Source organism: Myotis myotis, unplaced genomic scaffold, assembly GCF_014108235.1.
Source record: "Myotis myotis isolate mMyoMyo1 unplaced genomic scaffold, mMyoMyo1.p scaffold_m19_p_15, whole genome shotgun sequence".
Classification (NCBI taxonomy): Eukaryota; Metazoa; Chordata; class Mammalia; order Chiroptera; family Vespertilionidae; genus Myotis; species Myotis myotis.
Window position 1 is genome coordinate 23,143,613 of NW_023416319.1, and position 27,042 is coordinate 23,170,654.

Consider the following 27,042-nt stretch of genomic DNA (forward strand, 5'->3'; position numbering starts at 1 on the left):
CTCGAATAGCTCTCAGTGTGGGTCCAGATTAATTTTAAAAGCTGCGGTACTGCTTGAGGGCAGAAACTACTTACTTTACCTCTTTTGTATCCCTCATAGATTTAGCAAAATGAAAAGGCAAATTTACAAGATAATCTACATATTTCATAAGATAAATATGATATAAATCAAGCACGTTGTGCATGTGTGCTTTTTGGAGGGGAAGCAAAAAAGGGGCAGAGGTAAAAGGATCCTGTAAGTGCTTATTCCCATAATCATTAAGCAACTAAATAAGAATATGTTTGGTAGAGTCACTAGACTGAAAAGCATTTGGCTAAGAGGTTAACTAAGCAATCCATGCTAATGTCTGCAATCAAGACTGCACTTTAATCTTCTCTGTGAAAGAGGCAACAGACTGACTATTCACTATGAATGAAAATTCCCCCATCTCCCTCTGCAATTCACTTTAACACTGATTTAACAATTCTTGATGTTTAATTGCTTCCTCATATCATAGGTTATAACAAATTCCTCTTGAAATAGACCAAAGGTAGAACTAAAGAATACTTTCCCTTCATATACTGAGCTTGAAACAGTTCTTGTTCTCATAAAACAGAAAGGTTTCCTGAGTTCTATGTGAAAATAAAACAAACTACAAAAATAACTAGGATGCTCTCCTATTTATAAATCCTCAACTTGATTTCTGGATTTCCAAGAAAATCAAGGAATATTCTATGGCAATAGTGGTTTCAACCAAATATCTACAACTTAAGACAACACTGGGATGATGGACCAAAGCTAACATTTCTAAACATTTCCTCCCAATAGTAAGATTCTGAGAAGTGTTGTTCCAAGATCCCTCAGTCTAAGATATCATGTTGCAGTATCTTTGGTTCTTTGAGTCATAACTGATAAGGAAATTGCTTGAAGAATCCTAGATGCACCAGATGTCAAGGCAATTCATGTTTTAATCAGAGTACAGAGTAAGCCTATTAAATTTAATGTTAACAGTTATATATGCTTACAACTCTAGTCCTTAGTGAATCCCTTCTTGAAAGAACTATGAGTAACACGTGGACATAAAGACGGCGATCAATAAAGAAAAAGAAATATTGTATAAAATCTGATATAAAAGCAAATAATCAATTTGTCCTTGGATAAATAAGTGTTCAAAAACTTGTGGAGTGTTCTCCTATGTTATGGTACTTATCACACCATATTGTCAAGTATCTTTTTATAGTTTACTAGAGGCCCGATGCATGAATTCGTGCACCAGTGGGGTCCCTTGGCCTGGCCTGCAGGATCAAGCCAAAACCGGCTCTCCAACATCCCCCAAGGCATCCCATATTGTGAGAGGGCGCAGGCCAGACCAAGCGACCCTACCGGTGCACAATCAGGGCTGAAGAGGTTGGCCAGCCAGGGAGGGACCATGGGAGGGCTCCAGGGTTTGTCCGGTCCATCTCACTCAGTCCTGATCGGCCAGACCACAGCAGCAAGCTCACCTACTGGTTGGAGTGTCTGCCCCCTGGTGGTCAGTGCACGTCATAGAAAGCGGTTGAATGACCTTAGCATATCATTAGCATATTATGCTTTGATTGGTTGGACGGCCAACTGGTCGACCAGACATTGAGCATATTATGCTTTTATTATATACTAGAGGCCTAGTGCACAAAAATTCATGCACTGGGGGGCAGTTCCCTCAACCCGACCTGCCCCCTCTCACAGTCTGGGAGTCCTCAGGGGATGTCCTACTGATAGCTTAGGCCCGCTCCCAATGGGAAGCGGGCCTAAGCTGCAGTCTGGCCTCCCTCTGCGGGAGGCAACCAGGAGGATCAGGGGAAGGCATTGCCCCCATCACTCCGCTGCTGCTGCCAAAGCCGGCCACTGCCAGGCTGCCGACCCTCAGCCCCAACTTCTTAGCGCTGGCCCCGCCCCCTGTCCACTTGTGTGTGTGCAGGGGGCAATCTGGGGCCAGGCAGGCTGGGGGAGGGGCTGTGGGAGGTTGAGGCACCTTGGTCGCACCCACCCCGTCCAGCCTTTGCGGAGGCTCCAGGACCACGGGGCACCCAGCCTCTCCTAGTGCTCGCCTCTGCGGACGGAGGGGCCGTGTGGCAACGGGTGGGACCGGCCCGCCTCTCCCAGAGCCCACCTCTGCGGACAGAGGGGTTGCGCAGCGCACATGGGACTGGCCCGGGCCCTCGGTGCCGCTGCCTCTCCTGTGCCACTGGCCCTTGGCCCTCACAGCTGCTGCAGCTATGTCCAGAAGGACATCTGGAAGATGTCTGGTCTAATTAGCATATTACCCTTTTATTAGTATAGAGGCTTCTCCTATGAGCTTCTTGAAGGGCAGGGATACATTTTTACATTCTCATTACCTAATAGTGTGCTCAGAGCATAGATGATGTACAACAGTGGAACTGTGCTAAGTATCCCCTTTAATCCTCATAACAATTGGATGAGATCGATAATATAGGGTCTCTTGCCGAAACGGTTTGGCTCAGTGAATAGAGCGTCAGCCTGCAGACTCAAGGGTCCCAGGTTCGATTCCAGTCAAGGGCATGTACCTTGGTTGCGGGCACATCCCCAGTGGGGGGCGTGCAGGAGGCAGCTGATCGATGTTTCTCTCTCATCGATGTTTCTAACTCTCTATCCCTCTCCCTTCTTCTCTGTAAAAAATCAATAAAATATATTAAAAAAATATATATAGGGTCTCCCAAAAAATGTATACACATACTTTAAATAGTTACAAAGGCAGTGTTTATTAAAAAAAAATTCATTTTCAAAATTGAGCTATCAGCTGTTAAAGTATATATACATTTTTCGGACACCTTGTATATTGCTATTCTAATTTTATAGATAATAAAACTAGGAATCATTAAAATTAAAAAATGTGCCCAAGTCATATAGCTGTCTAACTCCAGAGTAAATGCCCTTAATCACTGTACTTATCCTATCTAGATAAGTGAATGTCCGTTTTATCCAGCTTCTGTCTCCGTTTTAATAACTAATTCTATAAAAGTGCTCACTCAGGTATTATCTGCATTTGTGCTTTCTGAATCAGGATGAAGACATGAGCTCCAGAATCACCAAAGGAGGATAGGATTTGGGGGCCATGCAGATAATCTGAGGAACCAAACATCATTTCTGAACTTTCAAAGTCTGGTTACTGTTAATTAGGTATTTCTAAATACAAGTAGACTGAATTTTCAACGTGTAAGTGATTATACCATAACTTTAGCAGATAAATTGGGTAATTTATAATATAGCGAGAGTAGAAAGATAGGAGTTCTTTTTAATAGAAAACTTAGAAAGGGCTGTGAGGTTAAACTAGCAAGCACATTTTACAGATAAGGGATCAGTAAGTGGTTTATATTAGTTTAGTAAAATACTTAGTGCAAGGAGATTTATATTTCAAGACTATTCCAGCGTCTCATCTATATGACCCCAAATCAATACAATCTAAAACAGTTTATAAAACAAATTTATGAAAGTATTTAATCTTCCATTCTGTTTAAAACAACCATTAATTTATCTTTCAGTATATCCCATGGTACTATACAAACAGAAATCTTTTCATTCACATAAAAGCAGGACTTTAATAATATGTAATGTATTTCTTTTTCTTCACATCAGAGCCAATTAAGGATGTAAAGCAAATCTTACACTTAGCTAATTCATCTTACATTTTTAATTCCTAAACACATACATATACACATTACATTAAAAAGTTATTTATTGGACTGTGAGACATTAATGGAAATCCAGTGAGACCAATTTAGCACTACTAGAAGTCTTCAAAACATAAACAAATCAATATACTTTTCTCCATATTAATAAGATGTTTAAAATGCCAAAAGGGAACTGACATTAATCTGCTCACTGCTGACAATAATTAACTCTAATTTTCAAGTGTTAGGAATATAATTGAATCATGTATATAATAAAAATTGTCTTTAATTTCTAAAAGTTTGCTTACAGTGATTGAAATAAAAACTTTGGTCAGATTTTTACATACCTTAAAGGTAGAAAGTCCATAAAGTCGTGTGGTATGAACAGTTTCCTGAGAAATATTTGTAATGTTAGTTATAAAGTCCTCAAGGTATTTGCAAGCTTGTTCCAGGTGTGTTGTGTTTATGATGATTTGCACTAGCTAAAAAATACAAAATACATCCGGTAAAATGATGTTACATGTACACAAAGCCATTTGATTTTTTAAACCAGGATTATTACTTCCAGTAACTGTATCATTTATGCATAATTATAGCATTACAGGATACAACTGATTATGTGATTTCAAGTCTACTACAAATACTGCTTATGAATGCTATCATTAAAAAAAAAGAGAGTCTAACTGCGAATTAATCCAAAATAATGTTTCAAAGTACTTTTTCAAATTTTATACATTTACCACATAAAAAGTTTTTTCCATTTTTCAGGTAAGGCCTGGCAATCTGCATATACACGCCAACATCTTCACCTACAGTAGTCACCCCTTATTTGCAGGGCGTATGTTCCAATACCCCAGTGGATTCCTGAAACCATAAATAGTACTGAACCCTATACGTACTATGTTTTTTTCCTATACATGCATACCTGTGATAAAGTTTAATTTATAAATTAGGCACAATAAGACATTAACATCAGTAATAATAAAATAGAACAATTATGCCCTAGCCGATTTGGCTCAGTGGAAAGAGCATCAGCCTGCGGAGTGAAGGGTCCTGGGTTCGAATGCAGTCAAGGGCACGTACCTCCTTGCAGGCTCGATCCCCGGTCCTGGTTGGGGCATGTGCAGAAGCAACCAATCGATGTGTCTCTCTCACATCGATGTTTCTCTCTCTGTGTCTCTCTCTCCCTTCCACTCTCTCTAAAAATCAATAGAAAAATATCCTCAGGTGAGGATTAACAAAATAAAAATAAAAATAGAAAAATTATAACAATATACTGTAATAAAAGTTATGTGAATGTGGTCACTCATTTCAGGGGATCCCTTGCTGAAGTCTTCTTACAGGTTCAATATTTTCTGGCACAAACATTGCTGTCAATTGGAATGTGTTTTCTGTTCATGCTTTCCATCCACAAATTTAATGCCCTGTCCATCTTAAATTACTAGTATCAAGCATTGTGGCCTCAACTTTTGCAGTTTAAGGTGCAACAGCAAAACTAGCACAGATTTCTTTCTCCTTCTTCACAATTTCACAGACAGAAGATTGGTTCTTACCTCAGAGCTTAGCAACCTCAGCACACGATTGTTTTTCTTTCCTCATTAATTCAAGCACTCTCTCCTTTTCATTTAAAGGAAGCACTTTATGGCTTTTCTTTGGCATATCTGAATTGCCAGCATCTCCACTCAAAACAGTGTGCTATTTAAGACTTAGGAATTGATTATGGAATTATTTTGGGAATTACCCATTTAATATTTTTGAACTGCAGTTGATCATAGGTAACTGAAACTGTGAATATGGGGAGACTATTGTATCTATTCCCTGTGTAAAAATCCTTTTTCTTCACATTGCTTAAATTTACATTGGCGTTTTTATTTTAAAACAAATCCACTTCATTAATAAATTTAAAATAGAAAGCTAGTTTTACAGGATGTTCCATGTAGTGAAACATTTGGATACAAACCTACCTCTGTCAAACCTATATGAGGTTTCCTAATAAGGTTCAGTAAACAGCTATTCAAAGTTCTGGTCAGCAGCAGATTTGTAGATTTTCTAAGCATATCATCTATTTCTGTTGAGCTAAAAACAAAATTTCATATTATTAAGCTTTATGACAGGGTACATACAGTCACAGCACTATTGACAGTTTAGGCCAGTAATTATTTGTTGTACGCTGTGCTGTGCATTGCAGGATATTTAGCAGCATCCCTGGCCTTTACTCACTAGATGTAAACAGCATCCTTCCCCCTAGTTGTGACAACCCAAAATGCCTCTACACATTGCTAGATGCCTCCTAGAGAGCAAAGTTACCCCATTTGAGAACCACTGCCTTAAACATAGGCTAACATTTTAGCACTACTTTACTTTTTATTTTAGTAAAATATTACTCTTACAAATCTATAAAGCACAAATATTTACACTAGTTTATTTTTAAAATACAAATAGAGCAAGATTTGATAAAGCATAGGTACTTCTCACTACTCTATAATGTTCTCCATTCTAATGCAAGCACTCTTTTCAATTTTGGCCAACCCAAATTCTGGCAGATCTGAGTATTTTCCTCTAATTCTTTATATCTAAAATCAAAGTGAATGTGCCACCAGAAAAGCTTCAGGGTGATTTGACATCAGACTCTCAGAAAACTCTAATATGTCAGTATTGCCCCTAAACAAGCAATGTACTCACCCTGATAAAAAAATAAAAATAAAAATAAAGAGGGGAGAGAACCAAGATGGCGGCATAGGTTAACACTGGAGTTTGCTGCTTTGAACAACTACTTCAAAAGTGAAACCAAAAAACGGAAGGGACATCACCCAGAACCACAGGAACGCTGCCTGAGTGGAAGTCCTACAACTAGGAGGAAAGAGAAACGCATACGGACACTCAGAGGAGGCGCAGTGCTGAAGTCAAATTCTGAGGTGCGGAGTGCGCGAGCGGGCTGGCGGCGGAGGGCGCGGTTGGCGTTTTCAATCGGGAGGGAGTCGCAGACTCTGAGCTCCAGATCCGGGCGAGTCTTTAGGGACCCAGACTCAAACGGGAGAAGCGGGACTGTCTGGCTTCGGTCAGAGCGAGTGCAGCTTTCTCTCTGAGCTTTGCAGCGGGTGCTGGGACTCAGAGAGGCAGAGCCCCTGGGGACAGGACTGAGAGCCGCCATAACTGCTCTCTCCGGCCCACCCTGTTGATCCTGTGCGACCCGCCCCGCCCAAGCCCTGCACACAGGCATTTGCCGGATAGCCTCAGGCAAAGGCTAGATTAGCACCTCCCTAGAGGACAGAAGTTCTCTCACTGCTGACACAGCTGATTCTCATAGCCACTTGGCCTGGAGGTCAAACCCTCCCTGGAATTAGCTACAACAATCAAGATTTAACTATAAGACTGTGAACAAAGACCACTAGGGGGTGCACCAAGGAAGCATAACAAAATGCGGAGACAAAGAAACAGGACAAAATTGTCAATGGAAGATATAGAGTTCAGAACCACACTTTTAAGGTCTCTCAAGAACTGTTTAGAAGCCGTCGATAAACTAAATGAGATCTACAAGAAAACTAATAAGACCCTCGATCTTATATTGGGGAACCAACTAGAAATTAAGCATACACGGACTGAAATAACGAATATTATACAGACTCCCGACAGCAGACCAGAGGAGCGCAAGAATCAAGTCAATGATTTGAAATGCGAGGAAGCAAAAAACACCCAACCGGAAAAGCAAAATGAAAAAAGAATCCAAAAATGCGAGGATAGTGTAAGGAGCCTCTGGGACAGCTTCAAGCGTACCAACATCAGAATTATAGGGGTGCCAGAAGATGAGAGAGAGCAAGATATTGAAAACCTATTTGAAGAAATAATGACAGAAAACTTCCCCCACCTGGTGAAAGAAATGGACTTACAGATCCAAGAAGCGCGGAGAACCCCAAACAAAAGGAATCCAAAGAGGACCACACCAAGACACATCATAATTAAAATGCCAAGAGCAAAAGATAAAGAGAGAATCTTAAAAACAGCAAGAGAAAGAAACTCAGTTACCTACAAGGGAATACCCATACGACTGTCAGCTGATTTCTCAACAGAAACTTTGCAGGCCAGAAGGGAGTGGCAAGAAATATTCAAAGTGATGAATACCAAGAACCTACAACCAAGATTACTTTATCCAGCAAAGCTATCATTCAGAATTGAAGGTCAGATAAAGAGCTTCACAGATAAGGAAAAGCTAAAGGAGTTCATCACCACCAAACCAGGATTATATGAAATGCTGAAAGGTATCCTTTAAGAAGGGGAAGAGGAAGAAAAAGGTAAAGATACAAATTATGAACAACAAATATGCATCTATCAACAAGTGAATCTAAGAATCAAGTGAATAAATAATCTGATGAACAGAATGAACTGTTGATTATAATAGAATCAGGGACATAGAAAGGGAATGGACTGACTATTCCTGGGGGGGAAAGGGGTGTGGGAGATGCGGGAAGAGACTGGACAAAAATCGTGCACCTATGGATGAGGACAGTGGGTGGGGAGTGAGGGCGGAGGGTGGGGCGGGAACTGGGAGGAGGGGAGTTATGGGGGGAAAAAAAGAGGAACAAATGTAATAATCTGAACAATAAAGATTTAATTAAAAATAAATAAATAAATAAATAAAGAGGTAGTTGCCAATTCCTCACTCAAATTATACTTAGAGAAATCCTGTATAACATTCTTCTCAGATAAAATATTTGAAAATGAAAAGGAGAAATAGTTACTCTATCATGATAGATAATGTCTTCTTTTAATTTCCCTGAACTTCCTTGAATGCTAAGTTAGTGCATGCTTTTTCTTCCATAAGTAAAAGCAGAGAAAGAAAATCTATCAGTATCTATTGTCCTATCTGTGCCAGCAAGATTTACCTGACAATAACCAGTATTTCCCCCACACAGTTTTTATCCTAATTGACAATTTTTTCCCTTAACCCCTTATTCTTTGAGCCTATAAACTGTACTCCTCCTAATTTTTAAAGAATATTCACAATAATGAAATCTTAATATGTAGTAAAACTCCTAAAATATTTTACAGATTAACCTCTGATGAAAAGGGAAAATTTCTTAAAGATCATATTAGTTTCAGATGTTTCCTCTACAACTAAATAATTGGGACTTTGTATGTCTATTCATAAAGTCACTTCATTCTCTGGCCTGCTTTTATTCATATATAGTACATATGGTATATAGTATATTTGTACTATAAAAGCTCTGAAGTATCTTCTAGTTCTAAAAATCTAACTCCAAAATATGTTTAAACATAGTAAGAAAGCTTTAAACACAGAAAGTAATTTTTCTAAAACCCTTTAATGACAAAAAAACAAACACAAAGCATCTCTAAGCTTTGTTAAATGAATAGCACCGTTACAGAGTTAACTAGACAACTGAATAGTGAATTAACAAAAGTGATTAATATTTTCATCAAAGATAGAAGGAAAAAAATGACAATCTTTTCTGTTATAGCATTAGCACACAACATTCACCATTTAGAATGTTAGGAGTTGATAACAGATAAATGCATGAATTACTGTTTTCAAAGATGACTAACTATAACCAGAATCTATTTGAGAGTATATAAACAAATTCAAGCCTACCCGTGTGTAAGTCTAGTTGTTCCCTATCCCTTAATTTCCTCATCTAAGTCTTCCCAAATACTCTAATTTCAAGGTCTTGAAACTTCTTGAATATGTTCCTTCCTCTTCATCATCACTGATCCTGATTATTTCAGGACCCTTTTCTTGACCCACTGCCTTCACTTTTTCAATGTGACTGACTATTGTTTTAATCCCCTCCAATCTATCATCCACATTGAGGCCAGAGTAAATTTTCTACAATAGAACGCTAATCATGTCATTCCTTAGTTAAAAAGTCTTCAATAGTTCCCCCAGGCTTATAAAACAAAACACTCCAAGCACCAGTTTTACATCTAATATTGTAGAATCCCATCCTCTCCTAAATCCAATGTTTCTAGCATGTACCAGGCACCATACTGAGCTCTTTATACACATATATTACCTTATTTAATTGTTACAACCACCCTCTGAATTATTTCCCTCATTTTACAGATGAGGAAACTGCAAGTTAAACAGATTAAGTCACTTGCCCAAGGCCCTACTACAGCTAGTGAGTATCAGCCTCAAGACTCAAACTAAGAGAGATCAACCAAAGGACTTGTATGCATGCATATAAGCATAACCAATGGACACAGACAGTAGCAGGGTGAGGGCATGTGCTGGGGGGGTGGGAGCAGCCAGGGAGAGGTCAATGGGGTAAAAAGGAGACATATGTGATACTTTAAACAATAAAGAATTTAAATTTAAAATAATAATAATAATAAAGACTTACACTAAGGTCTAACTCTGAAGATTATGTTCTTAACCACTGCATTATACTGTCTCTGTATCAGATCAGAACTTCAGAATGTTAAAGGAAAAACAAGATAGTCATAACCGACTGGTGGCTCTCACAGTTCAAACTCCACTATTGAAAACTACCACTGTAATAGCTTGTTATTCTTTTTCAGTTAAGACTCATTTGTGTCCACTGTTTTCAAATGCCAGATTCTACTGTGTGATTCTGCATGTTGTGCTGTATAGAGAATACGTTACCTCTAGTGAGTTTTATGACTGAACATAAAAACTAATGTCTTTAAAATACATCTTTAGAGACTTTGGAATAAGCGGCTAGGTATGTGATGAAGCTTAAGGCAGTGGTTCTTCAATCTTCAAGTGCATCAGAATCACCCAGAGAACTTGGCACAACCCAGGGCCCCACCCTTAGGGTCTCTAATTCAGTATGTGTGAGGCTGCATTTCTAACAGTTTCCCATGTGACACTAATGCTACTGGTCTGGGGATCCCGCGTTGAGAATCACTGGCTTGTAAGAAACACACAGCACAACAGATGCTATGCATTAGGCATTTGTCTTCCTTTCTTCTTCTTTCCTCTCCAACTCATATTATTCAAGAACAAAAATTAAGGAATTCTATAAAGCCCTAGCCAGTTTTACTCAGTGGATAGAGCGTCGGCCTGCAGAATAAATGATCCCAGGTTTGATTCCAGTCAAGGGCACATGCCTGGGTTGCGGTCTCGATCCCCAATAGGGGGCATGCAGGAGGCAGCCGATCAATGATTCTCTCTCATCATTGATGTTTCTATCTCTCTCCCACTCCCTTCCTCTCTGAAATCAATAAAAATATATTTTAAATTAAGAAAAATCCTTTAAAGAATCCCTACTTACAGGAAAAAGCAGTGTAAGACCTAAAACCAGATACCCCTTTACCCTGGCAGAATACACATTTCTTTTTTCCATTTATTTAGACATTGTTTAAATCCAAAACAATAATAATTACAATAAGAGGCAGAGGTGCAACAAATTATAATTTAAAAACTGTCATTGTTCTCACTGTTTCAACTTGAAAAATAAGTAACTCATATCTGAACTGCTTTTATGGCTTTTTCTAACTTAAAATTCAAAAGCATTTAACACTGAAGGGTATTTCCTGCTATTCAGTATACAAATTCAAAAGAATGGATTTCAGAGAGGGAGACATTATGAAAGCCAGCATCACCACGCTCTCCTCCAGAGAGTATTCACTGAAATATATCATATGTTCGTTCCTTTTATGTCAGAAATTTTCACTGATATATCAGATTTATAACAACTTAATCCCATGTGTCACTAAAATATGGTAGCCTTTCCAATGAGATAATAATCCACTAAAGAGTCATGGCCTGGAAATCAAGTGTTAATGTTTCACATAAATAGCTATGATAAGGATACATTTCTTACTAGTTAGTAAACTTACCTCCGATGCAGTGACTCTGAAAATTTAAGGCTGGCATAAATAAATTCTTTAACTTGAATGTAAATATGAGGCACTGACTGAGACATGGGGAATTTCTTTGGGAAAGATTGCTGGAGAAAGAAAAATTAATGTTGTTTTCAAAATTTTAGAAAAAGACATTTTAATCACCTAAAAATATAAAAATTAAATTGACTGCACATTTGAATTAATAGTAAATACCTGCACCTTAAAGTCTACTGTTATATTTTTACATTATTTTTGATATTTTAAAGAAAACCAAAATATTTCTGAAGAAAATAATATAGCAATTTACCTGTTTCTCAAATCATATTATCAGACTTCTCTCAATCCCTCTCTGTTCTGATAAATATCCTGCAGAAGATGCCTAGCTGTCAGCTGTCTGCTTCTCTACATCCACAATAAAGTACAAAGAGTCAAGTTGGTCTTGAAGGTTATGGGCCAGCTTCCTGGCTCAGAGTCATCCAACAATTCTAGGACTCCCTTCACGCACCAATTCAAGAAGAAATCCATATCATTCCCTAACTCCTAGAATACCTTATAATAGCTTCCTAACTATTATACCATCAAACACTGGTATGCAGCCAATGGTTTACAAACTGCTTTATCAGCCAACATCCATTAGCAAATTCTTAGTTTCCAAAAGGTAAACCCTCTCCAAGATTTTTAACAAAAGCCACTTATCTATATTCAAGAAGTCTAATCTACACTTCTGTCTCTACATTCACTGCAATCTAGTTATATCAGTGAAAGTATCCTCACATGGTCACTAATGACCTTGTGAATGTTAAATCCAATGGACTTTTCCAGCTCTATGTTACTTGATTGATCTAAAGTATCTGACACAGTTGGCTCCCTCCCGCTTCTTAGATGATCTCTCCTTCCTTCGTATTCATTTCCTTGGTCTCCACTTCCTCTTATTTCTCTATCTTCTCTATCTCTTCCTCTAGCCATCCTTAATTATTGCTATGCCTTAGGGTCTATCCTACATCTTCAACTTTTTCCATACATACTGTCCTTAGATGATCTTGTCTACTCTCATGACTTCAATCACCATGCAAGTGCCAATATCTCCCAAATCTATAAATTCAGGCCAAATCTTTTTCCTGAAGTCCTAATCCATATATCGAACCACCACTTGGACACTTCCATTTGGCTGCAACACTTAAAATATAACACCCATGTTTGATGTTATTTGAGACATACTCATAGATCCAAAAATGTAATTATCGTCCACTCCTCCTAAATCTGTTCCTCTCGTGTTTCCTATCTTGGTCAATGTTACCACCATCTAAGGCAGAAACTTGGTTATCATACTTGACCCCCCTCTATCTTCATCATCTCTCATATGCAAACAATCACCAACTACTATTGTTTCTACCCCCTAAACATCTCTTAAATTCCATAGCCATAACTCTCACTCAAGTCACCAATTTCTTATCAAGATCCCCCACAATAAACCCTGCCACCGGTGTAAGGCTTTTTCCAATCCATTCTCCACACATTAGCCAGAGAGATCTATTTGGAAGATATTTCAGCTTTAAGAATTTATTTTAATGACATTAAAGATAGAATATAAATGTGTCCTTATTTTAGCCAAAGGGTTCTAATCAAATTATAAAAAGACTGACTTTTGCACATATGTTCAGTCTTACTCTTTTCTCATTCATAATTTACACTGTAAATAACTCGTCATTTGAGAGTTTCACATCTTTCCTAATAATTTTAATTAAAAAATACTTAAATTAGGAAAATAATTTTAAAATATATATATATATATATATATGTATATATATACACACACACACACACATATACACACACACACAACCAAGAAATTATTACTAAATAATTTATGGGATTTCTTTATAAGCTGTCAAGTTTAAATTTTCCACATTGCCTTTATCTTAACAGTACAACTTCTTTTTAATGATAATATATGGACCAATAAATACAACTCCTAAAAAATTTAATCCTACTATATATTTTGGAAGCACCCTACAAGCTAAGTCAAACATCCTTTTAACTATAAACCTATTTAGAATACTTTAGTGTAATTAGAAGGAACATTAGAGATTATTTAGTTTAACCTCCTCACTTCACAGATGAGCCACAAATGCCCCAATAGGGTAAGTCACTTGCCCATAATAAGCCACAGACAGAGCTGGTATATGAACCCAGACCATTGAGATACTACAGCCTGAATAAACTTTATTACCAATAACCAAAACTAAACAAAACCAAGCCATGAGATGGAGAATATGTTGTTCATTGTAAAGGGATAACATTGTAAAGGAACAACTTTGATTGGGACTTTAAAAATATTGATTGAGCCTGGCTGGCACGGCTCAGTGGTTGAACGCTGAGCTATGAACCAAGAGGTCACAGTTCAATTTTGGTCAGGGCACATTCCCAGGTTGTGAGTTCAATCCCCAGTGTGGTGGTGCAGGAAGCAGCCGACCAATGATTCTCTCTCATCATTGATGTTTCTATCTCTCTCTCTCTCCCTCTCCTTTCCTCTCTGAAATCAATAAAAATGTTAAAAAATAATAATAAAATAAAAATACAATCTAAAAAAATGTATTAACTGAGAATAATTATTCTGGTCTTGTGTGTGCATTAGAATCTAGCTATTAGGCTTATGCAATGGCAGTGTTAGCTGTAATCTAAAGCTATGCATTTAATTACTTGGTCCTATATTTAGTGACTATTATACATAATATGCTTAATTTATATATATATATGACATAAAATTTATAATCACCATTCACACATTTTACTCAGAATTCACTTCTGTTCATTGTAAAGGGATAGGAACATAGGAAATGACTAAATTATAAAGAGCTGAAAAAATAATAAAGAATGGTAAGGAGAAAAAAACAAGAATAAAGGGAATAAAAAGGTGACAATTATAGAAAATATGATACCCTTTTCCCATGGGTTCTGATTCTACCTAGAAATACTAGATAGGTACAAGTATGTGTGTTCATGTGTATACACACACATGTGCAATCATAGGTAGTCCCAGAATACTCTACATGGTGGTGTATTTCCTTTCTGTATCCTGTCTTTTATTCACACATTTGATTTCAAAAGTACATATTCCTACTTCAGGAAAGAAATCAACAGGTGGCTACTGCCTTCACTCTTACTTAACCAAGATAAATTTTTTTGTAGAAGTACATTTCTAGAAAAAAAGCCACAAAAGATCTTCAACAGTGACAGACATTTCAAAGAAATACTCATCTTTTTCCCTAGGCTATACTTATTCTTAAAATTTCCTCAACATTTAGTATATCTAATTTGGAATCCACCCAACATTAGCAACACCTGCACAAAGAAACCACCTAACATTTGGGACAACTGTTGCTAGTATCCGCAGGAAAGTCCCTTAACTTCACCAAAACAGTAACAGTCATAGTAGTAACATAATCTTTAACAAAACATAATTAATTTTCTTAAATAACACAACAAAAAATTGCCTCAAAAAAAGACATTCTCACTTACAGTGTCAGATTAATATTATGTAGCAATAAATACCCTAAGTTTGTTTTCAAGAAAATTCTTGATTTAAAAACTAGCTTGTACCTTTTCAAGGTCTGGATCTTGAAAGGGAAATTTACTGATGACTATTTTATATTCTTCTTCATTAGTAATAGGGATAGGGCTATAATTATCTTCTTCAAAAATGTCCCTGTTAAGAAAGAAGAGGGAATTGAACTATCATTAGAGTCCTGAAGGACAATATATATTTTTTAAATTTACAACTATTACCAAAGCATTTTTAAAGTTGATTTCAGAGAGAGGAAAGGAAGAGAGAGAGAGAAAAAAACATCAATGATGAGAGAGAATAATCAATAGGCTGCCTCCTGCACTGCCTCTATTTCTAAAATACTAAATATAAAAAATTGTTGATACTTATACATGATTCATCAAGACTGTCATATCCTTGGGACAACATTGTTCCAACATCACTCCTAAGAAATATTATTACAAAAAGCTTAAATGAGGATTTTTTAGTGAGTGTTAATAGAAGTGCATCACCTTGTTCACTTAGATATTATAGAATTCATAGTATTCATAGTATTCATAAGGTCTGCCCTCTAGTTTTAAAAATTAATGGGGTAAATGCCAAGCTGGGGTAAATCGCTTAACATATTTTCTAATTTAATTTCATCAAATATTATTGCCACGTAACTTCTATCATATTACAGATGACATAGATCTAAGATTTCATGATTGACTTTTTTTTCCAAATGAAGGAAGAAAAGGAGGGAAGGAGAGACGGAGGGAGAAAGGGCGGAAGGAAGGAAAGTTTTTAGAATTTAAAAAGAAGGGAGATTTCTTTTTTTCATGGCAATAGAAAATTATATAGAAATTAAAATAATTTGTCTATGCCCTATAGGCAAGTGGTTAAAGCAAAAATAATTTTCCTTATTAGATGCTTTTAAGATTTTAATCTAATTATGTTGTTTATAAAAATGGCACTTTTACCCCCCAAACAAAATTTAAAAGCATAAATTTCTAACACTAAACCTTTGGATACCTACAGCCTTTGACCCAATCATTTACTGGGAAAACAAACTACAGAGATTAAAACTAAAAGTAGTACATTTAAAAATTAATTACAAGTGGTGCAGCTACTGTGAAAAATAATGTGGCAATTCCTCAAAATATTAAACATATATTTATATATAATTCAGCAATTCCACTTCTGGGTATATACCCAAAAGAAGTGAAAACCAGGATTCAAACAGATATTTGTACACCAATGTTCACAGCATCATTATCCACAATAGCCAAAAGGTGGAAACAATTGAAATATCCATAGATGGATCAATTATAAATAAAATGTGGTATATACATACAATAGAGTATTATTCAACCTTTTAAAAAATGAAATTTTGAAAGTCACTGCAACATGGATGAACCTTAAAGACATTATTCCAAGTTAAATAATCCAGACACAAAAAAGTACAAATATTTATTTAAATATGTATCCCACATTTATGAAGTACTGAGAGCATAGAGACAAAGTAAAATGGTGATCACCAGGGGCTAGAAGAAGGGCATGGGAGTTCTTGTTTAATTGGTATAGACTTTAAGTTTGGGAAGATAAAAAACTTCTGGAGAAAGATAGTGGTGATGGTTACAATGTAAATGTACTTTATGCCACTAAACTGTATATTCCTAAAAGGTTAAAATGGTAAATTTTATGTTATATATATTTTACTACAATAAAAAATTACTATAAGCATTTATATTGCTAAATACAAAATCAGTTACTTTAGCATTTGACAAACTTTTTCACCACATTAAGGCACCGTGGCTCAGACTAACCTGAAAACTGTAGCCCATTTCTTAAGCAGTGTTTCATTGTATTGATCTCTTATTTCAAATAAAAGGTCAAAAAGCCGGTTCACTGGAAAACCATAACCCTAAAACACACACATAAAAAACAGATAAACATTCATTTTTTAAATGTTAATTTTTAAATGAAACTATTCATTTTTAAAATCTTGGAAATACTGGAGAATTGTTTGAAAGTAACCATTTACTATATCACATTATATGCCATTCCAACAGTATGAAAAAAAAGATATTCTTTTGACTTTCTATTATGTTGCATTAAGTAAGAGTCTAGAAAGAGTTTTATGAAGCTGGAATAATCTTGCCATTTCTTCCCTCTCTCTTTACTCTGGATTTCTTGGTTAGCCTTAAAAAGCATCAGAAGTCAGACTGGTGAAAAAGTTCAAGATTGATTATCTAAATAACTGTCTTGAGAAGGAGTCCCTAAATAGGATACAAGAAAAGGGAATATGCTGTCTAAAACACGCTAGCTTCCTTTTGCACCTTCAATGTTAGAGTGACTTTGTTGTACAGGGAAATTTTACATCTTTTCCTCAAACATACTTTATTTCCAAAACTTTATTTCTTTCCAACTCCAAATTCATTGAAATCTTACCCATATCAGGACCAAACATTTTCACTCATCTCACAGGTCTGTCAAGGTTTACCTCTTCATCTTAGTTCTTGATCCTATCTCATCCTGTTAGAACCACTCCACGGATTATCTATTCACTCTACTGTGCTCCTTTCTTTGGCTAAATAAATATGCTAAATCACCTCTCATCTTTAAGTCAAGAACAAAAGAAAAAAGCCCTCCATCAATTTTCTGTGCCCAGCCAGCTGCCTCCCTGTTACTCCTTTCATAGTCAAACCCTACAATAATCTAATTCCCATTCTCATTTCTGTATTAAAACTGCTCTCAACAATGACACAGATTACCTCCCAAATATGAAATTAAATGATCTCACTCTACCTTACCTCTTTTTCTTGAAACGCTGCTTTGAATTCCACAATACTCTCTCTCTCTTTGTTTTCTTAGCTATAAATAATGTAACCAGTTTCCTTTATCTCCTATCTCCATCCCTCAATCTTTTCTTCTAACTTTCTAGGGCATCTCAAGTCTACTGACTTCAAACACTAGTTTATTATTCTAAATCTGTATCTCTGGCTATACCTTTGTAAATTCTAATTATTTAATTCTAACACCTATTAGACATCTCCAGTCAGTCTGCCAGAAAGTACACTCAAGTTAATGTATCTCCTCTCATTCCAACTAAACCAAGTGTTTTTCTTATTTCCTATCTCTGTTAATAATTCTATCATCAGTCCAGTTTATCAGGAAAAAAAAAAACTTGAAAAGAAACATCTAATCAGTTACCAAATTCTTTTGATTTCACCTCCTTTACGAATCTCTTTCAAATCTACCATTCTTCTCCATCATTTACTACCTTTCTTCCAGAAATATTCCCAGTGCCACTGCTTTATTTCATTTTTTTAACATCTCTTGCCTAGACCATTATAAGAGCTTCCTAAACTAAAATTCAAACCATGTATCTCAACTCAATCTATTGCCCAAACTCTCAAAGTTATCATTTAAAAGTATAAATCTGATCATGCCATTCCCCTGGTTAAAAACTATAGAAGGCTTACTAAAGTCCCACAAGATGTGCCACAGTCTGGGTCAAACTACATTATCAGTTTCAGGACCACTATTTTGCCCTTCTTTGCTCATACCCATATGCTATATATAGTTTCTGACACCATCAAGCTGTTCAATCCCCCTCATGCTTACCACATCATACCTCTATCTATAGCTTACATGTGCTATTTTCTCTGCCACTAATGCTCCTTCCTTCAAATCTACTTGAACTCATCCTTCAAAATCCAGCCCACATATCAACAATCTGTATACAGCCTTTCCCAATTCATGAAATTAGTTAGTTATTCCATCTTCTGTGAGCCCAAAGCTCTGTAATTATTGCTATAATAATATATTATACTTCTTTTTTTACAACTAAATTTTTTGAATCCAGGGATTTTTATATCCATACCATATTACTAATTTTTATGTCTCTATCATTATATGCACCATCTAGCTGCCAGCATTTAGTGAGTGCTCAAAATGTTAGTGAATAAATCAGTAAATGTTTACTTTTGATCTGCTTAATAGGCAGAACTATTAATATGCTGGTATTACATTTTTACTTTATTGTTTAGTCAGCTTTGTTTTAAGTGATAAAATAATGACATTAAGAATAATGACATTTAAAAATTGCATAATAAACCAAATAATATGCAATATCCTTTAATCAGTTTTTATGAAAATACCTTCCCCAATTCTTCAACTAATGGGTACAACTTGAAAAGCCAGTGTTTACTAATTCAGTAAAAGACCCACCTAATGCTCAGCTTGTCAATTTTCAATTAAATGAAAATACTGCAGGATTTCTGAATAAGTAAGGACTAGTATGTCTTCCTCAATCTTATTTCAAAGCTGTAAGATTAGAAAGGTATACTTATGAGGTTTTATACACCCATCACTGTGACTTTTTAGTGCCTCTATTACCTAATGTTTTCTATTACTCTTCTTTGATTATCTGAAGAGTTCCTTGGAACCACATCAAATACTCTCTAGATTCAACTGTACTCAAAATGCCAGTCTAAGATCAGTTTGTTATGGTTTACAAAGAGATAAGGAGCTTGCACCAGCACATAAATCAATTGGGGAATCCAATGAGCTATCACCTCATGTCTGTTAGAATAGCCATGCTAAAAAACATAAGATATAAAAAATGCTGGAGTGGATGTGAAGAAAAGGGAACCTTGTACACCGTTGAAGGAATTGTAATTTGGTACAGCCACTATGGAAAACAGTATGGAGGTTCCTAAAAAAAACCACTAAAAATAGAACTACCATATGATCCAGCAATTCCGCTGCCAGGAAATGAAAACACTCATTTGAAAAGATATCTGCACCCCTATGTTCATAGCAGCAGCATTTACAATAGCCAAAAAATGGAAACAACCTAAGTGTCCATCGATGAATGAATGGATTATGAAGTTTCGGTGTACATATATACAATGGAATATTATTCATCCATAAAATAATGCGGAAATCCTACCATTCGCAACAAGATGGATAGACCTGAAAGTATTATGCTAAGTGAAATAAGACAGACAGACAAAGACAAATACTGTATGATCTAACTTATATGTGGAATCTAAAAAAAAACACACCACAAAAATAAAACTCATAGAGAAAGAGATCAGACTTGTGGTTACCAGAAATAGAGGGTAGGAGGAGGAGAAATTAGAGGAAGGTAGTCAAAAGGTACAAACTTCCAGTTATAAGTACAACATGATGACTATAGCTAACACTGCTGTATGATATACAGAAAAGTTAAGAGAGTAAATCCTAGGAGTTCTCATCGCAAAAAGAAATATTTTTCCTTTTTTCTTTTTATTTCCTTTTTATTGTTTCTACATGAGAAGATGATGTTAGCTGGACCAACTGTTGTAATCATTTCACAATATACATGTAAATACTATCATCGTGGCTATATTCCTTAAAAGTATGTAGTGATGTGTGTCAATAATTTCTCAATAAAACTGGAAAAAATATAAATCAATGCTGCTACTACCTACATCAAGAAAGTCCTGCTACAAAAAAAAATGCCAATTGAGCTAAACTTTGTAATTAGTGATGTGGTTGTATTTATATTCTGACAAAAAGTTCCTTTTTATTATGGATCCATAACAGTTTGCAGTCTAGTAACGGTTTGCAGGGTGTGATCCCCAGACTAGACTTCGAACTGCAGAGCTTTAAGCATTAGGATAGCAAAACTCCCTGAAGTTACTTAGAGATAGGCCTATAAAATTAAGGCAGTCTCCAATAAAACTACACAAAAGTTTTTTGTGTTTTTCCTCCTAGAGAGATCAGTATTACATACACATTTGTCACAAAATTTATGAAAACAAAAACCCCCACATTATTTTGGCCTTATAGTTTATAAGCCATACAAATAATAAAGCTATAAGGCAAATAAAATAATTTATTAAAGGAGCTTGTGGAATCTTCTACTTGGGTTTAAGAATAAAGGAGACCTGCCCTAGCCGGTTTGGCTCAGTGGATAGAGCGTGGGCCTGCGGACTCAAGGGTCCCAGGTTTGATTCCAGCCAAGGGCATGTATCTTGGTTGTGGGCACATAAACCAGTGGGGAGTGTGCAGGAGGCAGCTGATCAATGTTTCTCTCCCATCAGTGTTTCTAAATCTCTATCCCTCTCCCTTCCACTCTGTAAAAAATCAATAAAATATATTTTTTTAAAAAAGAATAAAGGAGACAATTATTATTCTAGAATGGAAAGACTCTTGTGATAAAGCAAACAGTTTAAATTAGCATTTCCCAAATTATATTTTATAAAGCTCTAAACCTAATAGATGTTATAAGGGGAAAAAAGATTCAAGGGTCAAATATATTGGGAAAATGCTACATAATCACTTTCCTTTTGGAAATGCGTGGTATAAATTTGCTGAGAAAAACTTTTCATGTAAAAGTCTGTTTTATTTTACTTAGAATTTCCCAAACATTTTTGACCAAAGAAATTTTATGTAGGTAACATCTATTATCACACTTTGGAAAATGCTAGTCTATATTTCATAAAACATTATTTCAACCACAAAAAAATCCCATAAGTTTAAGCCTGAAAACAATATGCAATCGATTTTTTATGATCAGTGACAAAGGAGGAGGGATGAGCTTAAAACCTTGATACTGAAAAATCACAAAGACACTGATTTTTCAGATAATTCAGTTTTAATCTTAGTTTTAAAAAAAGACTCAAAGAAGTAAAGTGATTTGCTCACAGTCATAGCACATCTGAAATTAGGAAGGAAATGAGTGAATACAACTGTCAAACTATGCGTTTTCATAATTATCACATTTAAAACTCAAAACAATTCTGAAAAGTAGTAATAAATCTATTTTCACAAATGAGGATATAAAGTTTAGAAAACTTGTACTAATAAATATACAATTATTCAACATCAGAGACAGAAAATTAACTCAGTGTCTGTGTGACTTCCAGGGCCCATGATCACTGTCCTAAGGCAAAACATGTATCTCCTAATTTCTACTACAGAGTTCTTTTTATTGCACCATGTTTTTTGTTTGTTTGTTTAGAAATAAAGTTGCTAGGTTGTTTTATTTTTTAAAGATTTTTAAAAGTGATTTTGAGAGAGAGAGAGAGAGAGAGAGAGAGAAAGAGAGAAAGAGAGAGAAACATCGCTGTGAGAGCAAAACATTGATGGGCTGCCTCCAGTATGCCCCCTACGGGGATCAAGCCTGCAAACCAGGCATTTGTCCTGACCAGGAATCGAACAGGCAACTTTTGGGTGCATGGGAAGGCGCCCAAACAACTACAAAAATACTTTTTCTATTCTAACTGAATTACCAATATTTAAAAAGATGGTAATATTCCATGAGCTCTGTCCAAAGTTCATAATAAGGCAGGAAGCTGTATGAAAAATCCTGGGTAAATGCTAATATATAAGTAAACATTTGGTTACTACTATTTTACTACCATTAATCCACAATAAATTAAATGACCATAGCCTATTATTTTGTAAATCTTTAATTGCTTAAAATAGTCATTAATTGAATGTTACAGTATCACCCACCTGCAAAGTATCTGCAAATATTACAATGAGATTCTTCAGCTCCAGAACAAGATCAGGATCAGTGCAATAAGACTGTGGGGGGGGGGGGGGGGTTGATATAGGAGTGGAAACAAACAAATAGAAAAACCCAGCGTCATTAGGTTAAAAACTAAGAATTAAAACCTGAATTTTTTTCCCTTTAATCTGCCAGACTTACAATAAATTTTGAATCTTGGTTATTAGTTAGATCCACAACTGGCTTTCTCTAATTAGTAAAATTTCTTAGGGAAAGATCATTAAAATAATGTATCTACATATCTGTATTAAAAGATTTTCCTAAAATGTGCACATAGTAAACTTTGGTTAAAGCAATGACACTCATATTTCTACTAGTTATTTTCAAATGAAAAAATGGGTTTTGCCGAAGCCGGTTTGGCTCAGTGGATAGAGCGTCGGTCTGTGGACTGAAGGGTCCCAGGTTCGATTCCGGTCAAGGGCATGTACCTGGGTTGCGGGCACATCCCCAGTGGGAGATGTGCAGGAGGCAGCTGATCGATGTTTCTCTCTCATCGATGTTTCTAACTCTCTCTCTCTCTCCCTTCCTCTCTGTAAAAAATCAATAAAATATATTTAAAAAAAAGAAAAACAAAAAGAAAAAATGGGTTTTAAATATATATACATTTATATATGTATATAAATATATAACTCATATTTTTAGTTCTCAAATATTTACCTTATAAGAGACACAAATACATTACTTTTTTCCAACATAAGAATTATAATTTAAGTATTTTATTAATAATGTACCAAAAGAAAATAATTAATTTCAAAGGAATAGTGAAATTCACTGTCCTCTTAAGAGTATTTAATAAAAATTTGAGTGTGATATATTGCATTCAACATATTATGACCTTGTATTGATGTCATGGAATTAATAGGAAGTATACTATAATTTTACATATTCAGAGCTGGTCTGAATATAAACCATAAAACATATTGTTTTTTATTAATATGTTAGGAAAATTAGTTCACTGGACAAATAGTGTATTAAGAATCTGTATTACAGATAAATAAAATGCAGTGTATTTATAATATAAATATCACATAAGCTAATAATCCTCTTTTAAAATGTTTTCAATATTCTCAGTAAAATTATAAATAAGGTTATAAAATTTTAAGTATGAAGAGATTTTACTGAAGGTAAACTACAGAAATTGTCTTAAGAAAAAGACTACACTGAACAATCATTAATTTCAGTAGTCTTTATAATACTAACATATTTATTATTTCCACAAGAAGCATATTATATAAATACTTAATCATTTTACTTTTATTCATTAAAAATATCTCATTACATAAAGTTTCTTTATTCAAATGAGTTCAAAATTTGACATTGCATATTTTAAAGAAATGTATAATTGCATTACTGCAAACAAATCATGAACATTGAAGAACAAGTTCTATTGTGTTTTGGGTTGTTGTTTTTTTAGTTTTAATGGTGGAATTTACTTTGGAAGCAAAGAATTTGGAATGATAATTAAAAACCCTTTATTCATGGTGTTTTCCAGTGATCTAATGAAGAGGTCAGTTGAGATTAATGAGACCAGCTTAATTCTTCGTTTTCTATAATATTGGACTAAAAATGTCTTGGGAAGCCCCAGTCAGTTGCAAAATCACAGCCCAATATTACCAAATGAAAGCCTGACAGTACTATTTCCAAATCTGAGCAATAACTAAATATATACAGAATGATGGAAGTACAGTTTTCTTCTGACAATATCTGTCTCAGAAGTTCTCAAAGTAAATTAAAAATTTAGTAACATAAATTGTCTGACTTACTGAGTGAGCTCTAAGGACAGCAATTATCTTTGAGAGGGCCATGTTCCAAAGTTCATCAGTGTATGCCCTGGTTACTAATCCTTGGGTCACATGCAAAATATGATCTTCAACCACAAAGAACCTAAAAACAGTAATTACCGATATAACATGTGTTAAAAAAATTCAAACCCAAATACAAAATTATTAGTTCTGACATTTAACATAATATAAAAATAATATTTATTTCCATATTAGATACATACCCTACAATTTGAGTGAAATATCTTCTATAGCCATCAACTGTTTCATGCTTTAAATGAAAAATAAAAATCAATTTAAACCAATACATACCAGAACAAAAAAGTCACTACATTTATTAACAAATATTTATTGAGAGCCTACTATATGCTGCATACATTTTAAAGCACCAGGGGATACACTGATAAATAACAAAAAGTCCTTATCCTCATGAAACTTGCATCAAAAATAAGACAGACAATAAACAAGTTAAAAAGTAAATATGACTTCAGAACTGCCCACCCTCTCAGCATTTAATTCAAGCCACCATCATCTCTCACTTGGGATATTACATCATTCTCCTACTAGTCTCCCTAGTTTTCAGGCTTGATCCTTAGTCTATTCTCCAGATACCTGCAAAAATGATACTTCCAAATAGTAATGAGATCACATATCTTCTGCTAAAAACCTTCCAATGACTTTTCATCTGATTCACAATAAATGTCAAACTCTTTACAAATGGTCTACAATTGCATATTGTTTATAATTATTTATAGTTTTGCATATAGATAATGATCTTGTGGTCAGGAGACATACTCTGTATGATTTCAAGTCTTTTATATTTGTTGAGATGTATTTAATGGCTCAGAATATGATCTATCTTGGTGAACATTCCAAGTCTAACTGAAAACCATGCGTAGTCTGCTGTTTTGGGTAAAGTATTCAGTCAGCATCAATTAATCAAGTCAGCTGATAATGTTTTTCAGGTTTTCTATTTTCTCTATCTTTGGTATTCTGAAGTTTCACTGTAAGGTCTTTAAGCGTAAATCCTTTTTATTTAACCTACTTGGTATTCCTTAGGCTTGACCTATAGGTTTCTATTTTTCATCTGTCCTGGCAAATTCTCAGCCATTATATCCTCAAATACTCCTCTGTCCCATTTGTTTTATCTTCTCTTTCTGAAACTCCAACTAGAAATGTTAGACCTTCTCCCTGTATACCCTTGCTCTTATCTATTTTTATCATTTTGTCTCTCTGTGATTCTTTCTAGATAATTTCTTCAGATCAACTGAAGAGAATTCATCAACTGTCAAACCTATCATAAAATTTTAAATTTTGGTTAATATATCTTTAATATCTAGGTATTCTACCTGATTTTCCTTCACATTTTTTGGACATTCTCTATAGTTTCTTATTTCCTAATTATATCAGCAAGCTTATATAAATGCTCACACTAATCTCAATTTCTGCCTTCATTTAGGTATTCCTGTTTTCTTTGTTTTATAGTCAGATCTAATGAGGTATACGTTATATACAATAAAACTCACTCTTTTTCATGCACTACAAGTTTTCAAAAATATATCTGGTCATGTAACTATCACCAAAACCAATATATGGAACAGTTCCATATTCACTACATTTTTGTCCTGACTATACTTTTGTCCTGACTATACTCTCTCTAAAAAAAAAAAAAAAAAATCAATTTAAAAAAATACTTAAAAAAAAAATTAATCAAGGTACAGAGTCCACCATGGTGTAAGAAACTAATGATTACTCCCAACAGCTTATATGTTTACTTGTTTATCCTTTTATTTACTCACTGTCTATTTTATTTGTTTACTGTCTACCTTTGCCAACAGAATGTAAGTTCATGAGAGAAGGGACTTATCTGTTTTGCTCACTGTTGTACCATCAGCACACAAATCAATTACTGGAAATAGTAGGTGTTCAATAAATATTTATAGTTAAATGAATAGCGATGCAAGCTCTGAAGAAATTAAAGCAGGTAAGGAGATAAAAAGTGACAACATGACCGATTCAAAAATTTTATATACTTACCATATTTGACTGGGGCTGCAAAACCAGTCTTGCTTGTTTCTTTCTTTGTTTTCGATAATAATTTTCAAATGTTTCCTCATCACCCTAAAATCAAATCAACAGAGTAATGAAAACACCTGTACACACACACACACACACACACACACACACACACACACACAAAGATACTTACCAAAGCAGAATAAATGTGCAAACATCTGTAAACTGGAGAAAAATCAACGAGTTCTTGAACAGTTAAGACCTGAAAAGAAATATCATTTTTAAAAAATTAGAGGTCGAACTACTAGTCCATTCTTGGATAATGTAAAGTTAAAGATAGGCAAGGAGATTCATTAACTTCATGTTATACAATTTATCACCTATAAAAAAGACTATCAACGTAATGCCCTTTTTACATTCTTGTGGCATTTGTTCAGTAGTTCATTCTGTGTATATTTATCATCACTGGCTATTTTAGATTGTCTTATACTAGAGGCCCAATGCATGAATTCGTGCATGGGGGGCAGGAAGGGACTGCGGGAGGTTGGCCGGCAGGCCCTGATCTAGTTGTGTAGTTGTGCTGAGGTAGCAGCAAGCAAAGCCCACAGAGTGCCCCAAAACGCCTGAACACCAGCTACGCTCTGAGGTGTAAATACAGCTCTACTTCGCTGCCCGAGCTCC

General features: G+C 35.2%; 1 protein-coding gene across 8 annotated transcripts in view; it reads right to left on the bottom strand.

Moving 5' to 3' along the window:
• The window catches only part of EXOC6 (exocyst complex component 6), a 155,673-nt gene that overhangs the window by 72,501 nt on the left and 56,130 nt on the right, over nt 1–27,042 (bottom strand). For 7 of the 8 annotated variants that reach the window (XM_036336583.1, XM_036336584.1, XM_036336588.1 and 4 more), the window contains 10 exons: nt 26,555–26,623; nt 26,383–26,466; nt 24,570–24,616; nt 24,328–24,448; nt 22,510–22,581; nt 16,824–16,921; nt 15,072–15,177; nt 11,466–11,575; nt 5,612–5,723; nt 3,995–4,129 (listed from right to left, as the gene is read on the bottom strand). In XM_036336583.1, coding sequence (XP_036192476.1) covers nt 3,995–4,129; nt 5,612–5,723; nt 11,466–11,575; nt 15,072–15,177; nt 16,824–16,921; nt 22,510–22,581; nt 24,328–24,448; nt 24,570–24,616; nt 26,383–26,466; nt 26,555–26,623 — 954 coding nt within the window. The remainder of the gene's footprint in view (nt 1–3,994; nt 4,130–5,611; nt 5,724–11,465; nt 11,576–15,071; nt 15,178–16,823; nt 16,922–22,509; nt 22,582–24,327; nt 24,449–24,569; nt 24,617–26,382; nt 26,467–26,554; nt 26,624–27,042) is intronic. The other variant, XM_036336585.1, reaches the window with a different exon arrangement.